The sequence below is a fragment of the Hipposideros armiger genome, unplaced genomic scaffold (assembly GCF_001890085.2).
Source record: "Hipposideros armiger isolate ML-2016 unplaced genomic scaffold, ASM189008v1 scaffold_299, whole genome shotgun sequence".
Taxonomy (NCBI): domain Eukaryota; kingdom Metazoa; phylum Chordata; class Mammalia; order Chiroptera; family Hipposideridae; genus Hipposideros; species Hipposideros armiger.
The window spans coordinates 1,938,941-1,950,701 of record NW_017731649.1 but is presented as its reverse complement, the minus strand read 5'-3'; the positions used below and the strand labels follow the sequence as shown (position 1 = coordinate 1,950,701).

The 11,761-nt window shown below is 60.9% G+C and overlaps 1 protein-coding gene across 1 annotated transcript; it reads left to right on the top strand.

Annotated features, from left to right (window-relative positions):
* The first annotated feature begins 24 nt into the window (after positions 1–24).
* On the top strand, positions 25–8,764 carry DLL1 (delta like canonical Notch ligand 1). The gene is made up of 11 exons (XM_019659452.1): positions 25–957; positions 1,191–1,487; positions 2,052–2,112; positions 2,324–2,581; positions 4,267–4,327; positions 4,789–4,919; positions 5,035–5,204; positions 5,293–5,509; positions 6,602–7,385; positions 7,881–7,998; positions 8,080–8,764. Exons 1-11 carry the CDS (start codon positions 904–906, stop codon positions 8,083–8,085), a joined length of 2,157 nt encoding a protein of 718 aa, XP_019514997.1. The 5' UTR covers positions 25–903; the 3' UTR covers positions 8,086–8,764.
* The last annotated feature ends 2,997 nt before the right edge of the window (positions 8,765–11,761 follow it).

Here is an 11,761-nt window from a genome sequence, read left to right as displayed (position 1 = left end):
GGGCGGGGAGGAGGGTTGCACATTTTACAGCTCACTGACCATTTGGCGATCCATTGAGCGGAGGGTTTGGAAAAGTGGCTCCTTTGTGACAGCTCTCGCCAGATTGGGGGGCTGCTCATTTGCATCTCATTAGCCATGCGGGCGGCCGGCGGAATATAAGGGCGCGGCGCCGGCCAGAGCCAGACCCTCGGCGCGCACCCGCTGGACCCGCGGCAGGGCGGATCGCTGCGGAGCCCCCGCCGCTGCGCGCAGAGCCTGCTCTCTGGACCCGCCGCGGCTCCGCGCGTGTTTACTCGGATGGCACTGGCTGGGTTCCTCGGAACAACACGTATTTCTGCGGCGGCACAGGAGAGACCAAGGGCCCGGGGTGTTCCCGGAGCGCCCGCCGCCGCCGAGTGACCCGGCCCGGTCCGCGCACCACCGGTCCCGGATTATCGCCGAGCCCGTGGATTTCCAGACCGCGTCTTCTAACTGGACTCGGAGGAGCCTCTGCAGCTCTTTGGGAATTAAGCTGAATATCTGGACGCTTTCTCCCCCACCCCTTTCCTGTGAAGAAGCTTAAGACAAAACCAGGAAGCAAACGACCCTTACCTACTCGTGGATTGAAAGAAAGAGGAGGAAAACCGAAAGTTGCCGCTTGCGGAGCCATCTCCGAGCGAGCCCGGCCCCTCGCATCCCCAGAGCTGCCCTCAGCCTCCGAGGGGCGGATCTAACGAGCCTCGGCCTGGACCCAGCCGGGACGGACTCCGGGAGATAGGAGCCCCGGGCGTCCCAGCCCGGGCTGAGCACGGCGCTCTTCTGCCCACGCTCCTTGGCGCACATCCATCCCGCTCGCATCCCCTGCGGTCTCGAGAAGAGAAAAAGGGGAGACGCCGGGAAAGCGAGCGCGTCAGGCGGTGCGCCATGGGCCGCCGGTGCGCCCTGGCCCTCGCCGTGGTCTCGGCCCTGCTGTGCCAGGTGAGTTGCCAGGTGGGGACCCGGGGCCCCGCTGCCAGGTAGGCTGTCAGCGGGGTTCCCTGGCGCCCCGTGGCGTTAGGTCGGGGACCCAGCGCGGGCCTCGCCCGGGGCAGGGCTCGGGGCGCCGGCGGCGGCGAGCAGGACGGGCGGTGTACACCGTCAAGCGAAAGTGACCCCGGCAGCGACGATTCCGCGCCCCGAAGCCTGCGCTCACGCCGCGTCCTGCCCCGCAGGTCTGGAGCTCGGGGGTGTTCGAGCTGAAGCTGCAGGAGTTCGTCAACAAGAAGGGGCTGCTGGGGAACCGCAGCTGCTGCCGCGGGGGCGCGGGGCCGCCGCCGTGCGCCTGCAGGACCTTCTTCCGCGTGTGTCTCAAGCACTACCAGGCCAGCGTGTCCCCCGAGCCGCCCTGCACCTACGGCAGCGCCGTCACGCCGGTGCTGGGCGTCGACTCCTTCAGCCTGCCCGACGGTGCCGGCGCCGACCCCGCCTTCAGCAACCCGATCCGCTTCCCGTTGGGCTTCACCTGGCCGGTGAGCGCCGCCCCTGCGCGCGCGGGCTGGGGGCCGGGCAGGCGGGCGCGCGGTCTGCGAGACTGCGGCCCGAGGGTCAGGCCTGGGCGTGGAGCCTTCCGCCGGCAAAAGGGCGATGACGGCGGGGCAGGTCGAGGCAGACAGGCGAGGACCCGGGACTTTTCCGTATCCGGCCTCTGCACCCGGCCCCCGAGCCGAGGGAGCCCCTTCTGCGGGAAGGTCCTGGCCCCCTGCTCCTAGAGGGGCCGGCTGTGCCGCCAGCCGCGCAGCGTGGTCGCCCCCGGCCGCCTCCGCGTCGGCCCGTCCCCTGGACACTGATGACAGCCCCTCCAGCCCCGCCTGCTCCTGCGCAGTCTATTTTTTTTTAAGGTGATATCCTGTACAAACAGGCTGAAAAACACTCCAGGAAATCACTCTTTTAAAAGTTCGTCCATTTCCTTGAGGAAAGTGAAAACGGGACAGATGTGGAGAGCCTCCCCAGGATGCACCACGCACACAGATGTCACTGACGTGGGTTTTTAAGAAACATTTTCAGTTTATCTCGTGTCTCCCCCCCCTCCCCAGGGCACCTTCTCTCTGATCATCGAAGCTCTGCACACAGACTCCCCCGACGACCTCGCGACAGGTAAAAACAAGCCAGGAATCGCCAAAACTCTGTCAACTGCCCCCAGTTAGCACGTGTTTGACTGTGTAGCTCCCCAGAGACCGACTCGCGCACCTTTGGCGGTGCATCTCCCTCGGGGGTTCAGGGTTCAGGGTCCTGGGCCTCCCCGCACCCCCACGCCCCGAGCCTCTGGGTTCTGTGTCCGAGCAACGGGAGTGCCCTCTGCCCGCAGAAAACCCCGAGAGGCTCATCAGCCGCCTGGCCACGCAGAGGCACCTGACGGTGGGCGAGGAGTGGTCCCAGGACCTGCACAGCAGCGGCCGCACGGACCTCAAGTACTCCTACCGCTTCGTGTGCGACGAGCATTACTACGGGGAGGGCTGCTCCGTCTTCTGCCGCCCCCGAGACGACGCCTTCGGCCACTTCACCTGTGGGGACAGAGGGGAGAAAGTCTGCAACCCTGGCTGGAAAGGCCAGTACTGCACCGAAGGTGGGTCCCAGGGAGCGGGCAGGGGGCTGCAGCGCCCCGGAGGCGTTCCGCTGGGGAGACCTGTTGAGGCCCCAGTCGGCCAGTCGTGGTTTGGGGTCAACGCTGATGTTTTAACTTCCGCTGTGGGAAGCTGTCCTTCTTAATCAGGGAGGGTTTGGGGACAGGCCAGGGGTCAGGAAGTGAGCCTAAGGGAGGGGAGGAGAGGAAGGAAGGGAGGGACGGCGCGGTCCGTGCGTCTGTGCGCTGGGGCTGCTCCGGACCAAGCTCTCTGCTGGGCCGGCATCTCGCGACAGTGCTTGACTCTCTCTCTGGAGTGGGTGTGTGTGGCCTTCTCAGAGCGCGTGCATTTGCAAATGTCCCATGTGATGCACACGCACTGTGAGGCTGGCACCTGTGGGGCTCTGGACGCGGGAGGTGTGTGTGGAGGCCTGCGGGGGAGGCCTGCCCAGCTGTGGGCACCGCGCCCGGCTGCGTGTGTGCAGGCTCACGAAGCACCTTGTCGGGGACGAAACACCTTCACAAGCGTGACCCAGGCCCTGCCTGCCTGTGACTGTCAGGCCGGGCAGCTGCTCTGAGCACACAGGACGCCAGGCAGGGGTGGCGGCGGGGGAGGACCCTGCGGGCTCCCGGGCCTGGGTCAGCTGGACCCTGGCGGGCGGGCGGGCCTCTCCAGCCTGCCCGGGCCCGCCTGCCGCCCTGCACACCTGGGTGTCGCTGTCCCTGCAGCCAGGCCGAGCGGGTCCCTGGCTCCCACAAACCCCGGAGCTCTCCTGGGCCCGCCCTGGAGCGGGCCAACCTCCGGTCCAGGCCTCGGAGGTGCGCCTGCTCAGTGCTGCTCTGTCCCCAGGGCAAGGGTGGCTGTCGCTGCCGGCGTCCTTGTCGCCCAGCGCTCCACTCGGAGCTCGGCCTTGGCCTGAGCAGCTCTGTTGTCTTCAAACTCGGGGACACGGCTCGTTAATGAGTTTCCTAACCAGGGCAGGCGGCCAGCAGCGCGGCCGCGGCCTGCTCCGTCCCGCGGCCCGTTCCCGTCCCCGCGGCCGCCGCCTCCTCTTCACCGCGGGGCAGCCACGAACGCCAACTTTTCCTTCTTGTTCAAACACGGGCGTCTCTCCCCGCCCGCGGCTCGCACGTGCCACCCATCAGCTCCGTCGGGGCGCAGCAGCGGGGACCCCGCCCGCCCCGGTTGGCGGGCAGCGCGTGTGCGTGCTGCGTGCTGCGTGCGTGGTGCACACGCCCGGGGCGCGCGCGGCGGGGGCGTGGGGCTGAGGCGCGGCATTGTTGCGCTGGGGCAGCTGCTGGGAGAGAGCAGACAATAGAGCAGCTGTCTTGCCCTGGTCCTCTGCAGACCAGCTGTCCACCCTTATCTGCTCACACACTTTCTGGGTATTAAGAGGTGCAGCTTTGTGCATGGAATTGGGAAGTGGGGGAGGGGGCGGGGAAGGACTTCTGACCTCTCGGAAGAAAGGGGTGGGTGGGGGCGGGGGCTTCCGAGCTCTTTTGTGCTGGAGCCGCTGTGTTAAGAAGAATGCGCAGGGTCTGGCCTGAGGAAAGTCCGGTCACCGGGCAGGACTGGACGACCCCGGGCGGACAGGAGCTCGGCGGGGCCGTGTCCCAGCCACACGCGGCGGCCCCTGGCACGCCGGGGAGGCGCAGGGGCTTGACCCTTTGCCTTCTCTTTGCTGCAGCAATCTGCTTGCCAGGATGTGACGAGCAGCATGGGTTTTGCGACAAGCCGGGGGAATGCAAGTAAGTTTGCAGAAGTCGCTTTTTTCCTTCTTCTCATTATGCCGTTACACCTAGTGCATTTGTAAAGCACCTCTAGGTGATCATTGGAAAAATTCAGGTAAGACCAGCTGGCGGGGGCCGTTATTCTGCTGCTTCTATTTAATAAATATGGAAACGTGTAAGGTCACGGGTTGTCACTCACCTCAGCTCCGTAGTTGTCAGATCTTACAGGTAGCTGGTTACAGGGCTGGCTCAGAAATGAGGGCGTTTAGTTCAACGGCTCTCTGACTCAGTGGCACACTAGCATCACCTGCGCAGCTCCTAGAAAGGCCGCCCCAGGAGGCAGACCCGTGGGGGGGACCCAGAGGGTCAGTGTCTCGCTCCTTCCAGCAGTGCTGGAAGGCAGTTTCCTGTGAGTGGGAAATGTGCCGTGAACCTGGGAATGTCAGCGCCTCCCTGACTCCGTCCTGCTCTGTCCGAAGGTGCAGAGTGGGCTGGCAGGGCCGGTACTGTGACCAGTGCATTCGGTACCCGGGCTGTCTCCATGGCACCTGCCAGCAGCCATGGCAATGCAACTGCCAGGAAGGCTGGGGGGGCCTCTTCTGCAACCAGGGTAAGCCTCCTGTCCCCTCCCGTGCGGCCCTCGGCTTCCCGGGCTTTGTCACAAGGGCGGTGCTGTGTCCTGACTCTGACCCTGGGCTCCCCCCCCCTCTTATTCCCCCTCCCAGACCTGAACTACTGCACGCACCACAAGCCCTGCAGGAACGGGGCCACGTGCACCAACACGGGCCAGGGCAGCTACACGTGCTCCTGCCGCCCTGGGTACACAGGGGCCAACTGCGAGGCCGAGACGGACGAGTGCAGTGCCAGCCCCTGCAGGAACGGAGGGAGCTGCATGGTGAGTCCGGGCGTGGGACTGGCACGGACGCAGGCCGCTGGGGCCTCCTGGAGCCACGTTGGCAGCTTTCTGGTCTTCTCCACCTCAGGACCTTGAGAACAGCTACTCCTGCACTTGCCCGCCTGGCTTCTACGGCAGGCTCTGCGAGCTGAGTGCCATGACGTGTGCCGACGGCCCTTGCTTCAATGGGGGGCAGTGCTCAGACAACCCCGAGGGCGGGTACGCCTGCCGCTGCCTGGCGGGCTTCTCCGGCTTTAACTGCGAGAAGACGGTGGACTCCTGCGGTTCTTCACCCTGCTCTCACGGTAAGGGCACCCTCCGCCAGCTCTCCGGTGCTCAGCCCGGTGACAGTGCCTCCGGGAGCACACGTGCTCCATTTCAGACCAAGTAAGCGCTTTGCAAAGCCCTGGGCTCCTGGAGACCTTCCGTATGCACAGCCAGGGACTCGGTGCAGGTTTAGTCCTTGGGCCTGGGCCGCCTGGAAGCAAGAAAGCTGGCATTTATTCTCAGGCTCTGCAGGGAAGGCCTAAGGCGCAGAGGTGACACGACTTGCTTAAGACCTGTGGCTCCCGGTGCCTGAGAGGGGGCCCTACTTCCGTAGGCCACACTCAAGTTTTGCCACTCTGGTTTTGGAAGGAAACCCAGCTCTTCTCTGTCACCCAGACACAGCCGTCTGGTGTGCGATGTGTAAGGAACTATGGTCTCCGGACGGGTCTCCTGCCGCTGGGAGTGGTAGGGCGCCCTGAGCCAACAGGCAGGGCAGGGTAGGGACCCAGACGGGCCCGACCATCCTGGAAGTTTCTGGAGCTTCTGGGTTCCACACGGTAATCAAGGGAACCTTCCAGGGCACAGTCACTTCAGCCCTGCCCTCTGTGCATGCCGGAGGCGGCCGTCCTGAGGGTCGGGCTCTGTCTCTGGTTGCTTTTCATCCTGTGAACCAGCAGTGGCCTCGGACCCGGCATTTTAGAGGGACGGCACGGCTGGGTCTCTAGTGGACTCGGCCCTGGAGGGACATGGGCCCCTCTGTCCTTTCTCTCTTCCTTTCTTGCCCTGCATCCAGTTCCTGCTGTCCCCCTTGCTGATCCCCGTCCTCTCAGCCTCACTGTCCTCCTCCTTGAACGGGGCCCTTTGTGGGGCTGTTGTGAGGGGCCCAGAGTCTGCAGTGCCCGTCCAGCCTGAGTGCCATGATATTAACAGTCACAGAGCCGGGCCAGGCTCCCCGGGGGGGGGTCACCGGGACTGGGAGAACATGGCGCTCTAAGCTACGGCTGCTGTGAGGCCACAGGCTATCTGGTTTGTCCTTGGGTCTTGCGTGTGACGCAGTGGCAGACAGCCAGCAGGTGCCTCGGCCTGTATGCTGGGTGACGAGCAACTGACCGTTCACATCCTGTTTCTAGGCGCACAGTGTGTGGACCTGGGTGACACCTACCTGTGCCGCTGCCCGGCCGGCTTCTCGGGGCGGCAGTGCGATGACAACGTGGACGAGTGTGCATCTTCCCCATGTGCCAATGGAGGCACCTGCCGGGACGGCGTGAACGGCTTCTCGTGCACCTGCCCCCCTGGGTACACAGGCAGGAACTGCAGCGCCCCGGTCAGCAGGTGTGAGCACGCGCCCTGCCACAACGGGGCCACCTGCCATGACAGGGACCGCCGCTACCTGTGTGAGTGTGCCCGGGGCTATGGGGGCCCCAACTGCCAGTTCCTGCTCCCCGCGCCAGCCCCGGGCACGGTGCAGGTGGACCTCAGCGAGAGGCACATGGAGGGCCAGGCCGGGCCGCTGCCCTGGGCGGCCGTGTGCGCGGGCGTGGTCCTCGTGCTGGTGCTGCTGCTGGGCTGTGCCGCCCTGGGCGTCTGCGTGCGGCTGCGGCTGCACAAGGGCCGGCCCCCTGCCGAGGCCCGCCGAGGGGAGACCGAGACGATGAACAACCTGGCCAACTGCCAGCGCGAGAAGGACGCCTGTGTCAGCGTCGTCGGGGCCACGCACGTCAAGAACACCAACAAGAAGGTGGACTTCCACGGGGACCACGGTGTTGGCCAGAACGGCCTCAAGCCCCGCTGCCCGGGCGTGGACTGTAACCTGGTGCACGGGCTCAAGGGCGACGCTGCCGTCAGTGAGCGGACGACCAAGTGCCAGCCGCAGGGCTCTGCAGGGGAGGACAAGGACACCCCAACACTCAGGGGGTGCGTGCTGGGGCCAGGAGGGTGCCTGCGGGCCCGGCTGGGGAGGGTGCCCCCACAATTCAGGGGTGCATGCTGGGGCCAGGAGTGTGCCTGCGGGCCTGGCTGGGGAGGGTGCCCCCACAATTCGGGGGTGCATGTTGGGGCCGGGAGGGTGCCAGTGGGACTGGCTGGGGAGGGCGCCCCCACAACTCGGGGGTGCATGCTGGGGCTGGGAGGGTGCCTGTGGGCCCGGCTGGGGAGGGCGCCCCCACAACTCGGGGTTGCGTTCTGGGGCCGGGAGGGTACCTGTGGGGCCCGGTTGGGGAGTGTGCCCCAATACTCAGGGTGCTGCAGGCTAGGCTGGGCAGGGAGGCCCGCTGGGAGGACCCCCCAGAGCTCAGGGATCCCACAGGCTGGGCCAAGCTGGGCCGCAGGGTGCACTCTTCCAAGCCCCAGTCATTTTTGTATTAAATCGTGTTTCATGTGTTCGTTGTGGTTCTCTAATTGCCCATTTAGTAGAGAAGCATCTGAAAGAAAAAGAACGGACTCTGTGTATTCCACTTCAAAAGACACCAAGTACCAGTCGGTGTACGTCATATCGGAGGACAAGGACGAGTGCGTCATTGCTACCGAGGTCGGTGCCGCGGGCTCTGGGTGGGGCCCCGGTGCTCCTCTCGGTCCCAAGCTGATCCGTTCTGTCTGTTGGCCCTTCTAGGTGTAGAGTGGAAATGATATGGCAAAATTCCCATTTCTCTTAAATAAAATTCCAAGGATATATGCCCCAACGAATGCTGCTGAAAGGAGAGGGAGACCCCCATGGACTGCTGCTGAGGACCTGGGTCCCGACTGAGCTGGTCTCTGCCCGGCTGGCCAGTGCCTGCCCACGAGCGGGCTGCGGGCTCGGCGGTGTTCGAGGTGCCGGTGGCACTGCCTTTGTGACGTCTCCATTGCACTATGGACAGTTGCTTTTAAAAATATATATTTAAATGAATGGACTTGCTTACTGCATAAGAAGCATGCACTGTCTGAAGTGTATATTTTGGATTCTTATGAGCCAGTCTTTCTTGAATTAGAATCACAAACACTGCCTTGATTGTCCTTTTTGATACTAAAATGTGTTTTTTCTAGGTGGAAAAAAAAACGTGTGTTATTTTTTTGGACTTGTAAAAATATTTTTCATGATATCTGTAAAGCTTGAGTATTTTGTGATGTTCATTTTTTATAATTTAAATTTTTGGTAAATATGTACAAAGGCACTTCGGGTCTATGTGACTATATTTTTTTGTATATAAATGTATTTATGGAATATTGTGCAAATGTTATTTGAGTTTTTTACGGTTTTGTTAATGAAGAAATTCCTTTTTAAAATATTTTTCCAGAATAAATATTACGAATGACAAGGTGAGGTGTGCTCACTCACTCGTACGAGGCCCCCAAGGACAGACATGGCCTCTGATTTCCCATTTTTAGTGCCTCTGCCTGGTTTCTTTGGGTTGATGAACGGCAACTTTCCTGGCTGCTGTGCCCTTGGGAGACCCTCCCATGGTCACCATGGGGACAACTTCAGGAACGTGCTGGGTTGCAGGGTGGCCAGCTCCCTGTGAATGGCCACGCACGTGTGACTGGCACTGAGAAACCTCAGAGCCTGGCACCTTCCTTCTGAGTCCAGTGGCTTTTAGGACCCAGCAGAGCTCCATCTGGATCAGAGGCCCCTGAGGAGCCCTTCACTCTGGCAAGGACTTTTGTCTCAGAGTAGTGACACTGGTTCATCGGTGGCTCGTTGGTTTATTTCCAGATAATTCCGAAGAGTTAGTTGCATTCCAGTTCGAGCACGGCTGTAGCAGGATAGGTTGCAGTAATGAGAAAACGCTGAGTGCTTGCGACACGCCAGGCGCCACGTTAATCGCTCTCCACGCGTCATCTCTTTACTCCTGGTGGCAGTCCCCTGGGAGTGTCGTCATCACCCCCATTTCGCAGTTGAGGAAACAGGTTTGGAGAGGTGAGTTGCTGGCTCAGGGCTTGCAAGGGGCAGAGTGAATATTAAAAAGCGGGCAGTCTGGCTCCAGACCCCAGTTTCACGATTAATCAGTATTTGTAAGAACGTTGGCTCCTTGAGGACAAGACGGCATTTAATAGACTGCATCGCTGGTGCGTTTGCTGGCTCCAAAGGCTCGGCACCGGCTGCCAACTCTAAGGCCACAGGCAGGTCTGCACTGGGGAAGGCAACTTGTTTCCAGGATGGGTGGGAGGCAGACGGAGGGATGGAACTTCTTAGGCCTACAACTGTGGCCTTGTCTTTGTCCCAGTGATGGTGACGAGGCCATTGCACTGGTCCTTACTGTACAGTCAAAAGTTCTGGAATCTTCCTGGGGAAGAGAGCCAGGCACACCCTTGTGTGTATAAATGACAGACTGTAGAGGCCCACAAAACTACATCAGGTCGGGGGCAGAGGGCACATGTGAAGCGTCTGTGTGGGACACAGCCCCGTCTGTCCTGAGCCCTCTGACCCCAAGACAACGACCCCGGCGGTGTGGTCAGCCCCGGAAACAGGACGTCAGTGGCAGGACATCCAAAGCTCCCGTGTCCTCAGCCTGCGCCCTGCTCCCTGGGACAGGCAGCACGTCCCAGAACCACCGAGAGAGTAGCCAGTGTCTGTCCAGGGTCTGGGGGAGGGTGACCTTGTGCCAATCATGCTTGTTAGCCTGCTAATAGCTCCTGTTGCTTTCAGAAGTGACCCAACTTGGATAATGAATTAAGTGGCTCATCTATTTTCAGGAATACAGAATATGCTGGGATTCTTGTCAAGTCCATTGCGTGAAAGACAAAGAACTTCAGAGTTCTTACAGGTAATCTCACTTTCATCTCCCAACCTCCTTGTGAAGTCAGGGAGTAAACTCATCTTTCATCGGGGGCAAGCAAGTAAGTGCTTAACCAGCAGACCGAGACGTAAAGCTGGCCGCATGGGAATTCCCAGCTCTCCGCTGGACGCGGTTCTGCGAGTCCCTTCTGGCGCTGACGTTTTAATCTGATGTTTCATCAGCTGGTCCCTTGCTTTCAGGGTTTATGTCATTTGCAGCAGGAAATCCAGGCATGCCCATAAAAACCAGCACAGAAACACATGGGTGCTTTTGGACCAGCTGCGACTCATCATGCCAGGCAGTGCCCAGTGTGGTCAGCCTGTCAGCGTGCCATCGTGGGTGCCACCAGGAGAGGGGAAGACACAGCAGGCACCTGAAATGACGAGTTAAAACAGCGGGTCCTCTGGCAGGAGCAGGGCTGGTGCGTAGTGCTTCTGAATTCTGAGCAGTGCCCTGGGCCCCTGACAACCCCAAGCCGGCTGGAGGGGCATCAGCCGCAGGCTCCAAATTCCTGGGACTTTGCTGAGAGCAGTGAGGAAGTGAAGGCACACATCTGTTTCTTAGATTATTTTTTACCTTTCACTTTTCATTTACACGTAATTTTGAACTTCCAGAAATGGTGCAAGAATAGTGCGAAGAATTGTCATCATCGCAACTGCTGTTAAGGCCGTTGTCCCTTCTGTGCGTCTCGGGGGGCTCTCTCCAGTAAGGATGCGTGCAGCCTTCTCTGTCCAGTGTGGGCCCCTGAACTGCTCAGTGGGTTCAGGCCGTTACCATTGTTGCTGTGATGCTCAGATTGTCCCCAATCTGGGCAGGGTCCCCCTCTGCACCTGACGGGCCTGCCCTCCGGGCGCCTCATGTCCAGCCCCACCGCTGCGTTCTCTGCTGATGGCCTGTTCCCAGCACACCTCATTCCTTCAAGCATTGCGAATTTCGTGTTTTTGAGCCCCGAAGCGGGAAAGGGTGGGGGACTTATAGATCAGAAGAGACGTGGCAGTTAAAGAACAGTTAAAGCAAGTGCTTTGCGCCAACTGCATAAATGTGGACACGGGTATTTTAATGATGTTACAGTATACGTGCATTTCTGAGAGGTGAGAGGTTATTACTGTTAAGGTAAACTCAAGAGACTCCTTAACTTTTACAGAAAATTTCTGACGTTATGGAAGAGACAATGTTACCTCTGGGATTTGCATGGTGGCGAGTGGGGTGTGGCCGGACCCAGGACCTGACGGGCGCAGGGCAGGCTCCTTCTGCCACTGTCTCCTGGGAAACGTCCCGTGAGCAGAAGCGGTCAGGTGCACCGCTCGGTGACCTAAGTGACTGCTGTGTCTGTGAGGTGGCACCTGTCGCACGTGGATTTTAGCGAGCGTTTCTGTCTTCGCACATGCGTGTTCAGGTCAGAAACCCAGCCAATCACGTGGGTTGCGACGTCCAGCGGTTTGGTCCAGATCCAGGCTCTGCCCGCATTGGCCAGGCGCCCGCGTGACGACTAACTCTGCCTTTAGCAAAAAGCTCAAAACCTTTCACTTGGTCTGTCAG

What these genes read in the sequence shown, in the direction of transcription:
- DLL1 (XM_019659452.1), top strand. Translation starts at nt 904, where the DNA reads ATGGGCCGCCGGTGCGCCCTGGCCCTCGCCGTGGTCTCGGCCCTGCTG. An exon ending in TCTCGGCCCTGCTGTGCCAG is followed by an intron (nt 958 to 1,190) that starts GTGAGTTGCCAG and finishes CCTGCCCCGCAG; the next exon opens with GTCTGGAGCTCGGGGGTGTT. An exon ending in CGTTGGGCTTCACCTGGCCG is followed by an intron (nt 1,488 to 2,051) that starts GTGAGCGCCGCC and finishes CCCCCTCCCCAG; the next exon opens with GGCACCTTCTCTCTGATCAT.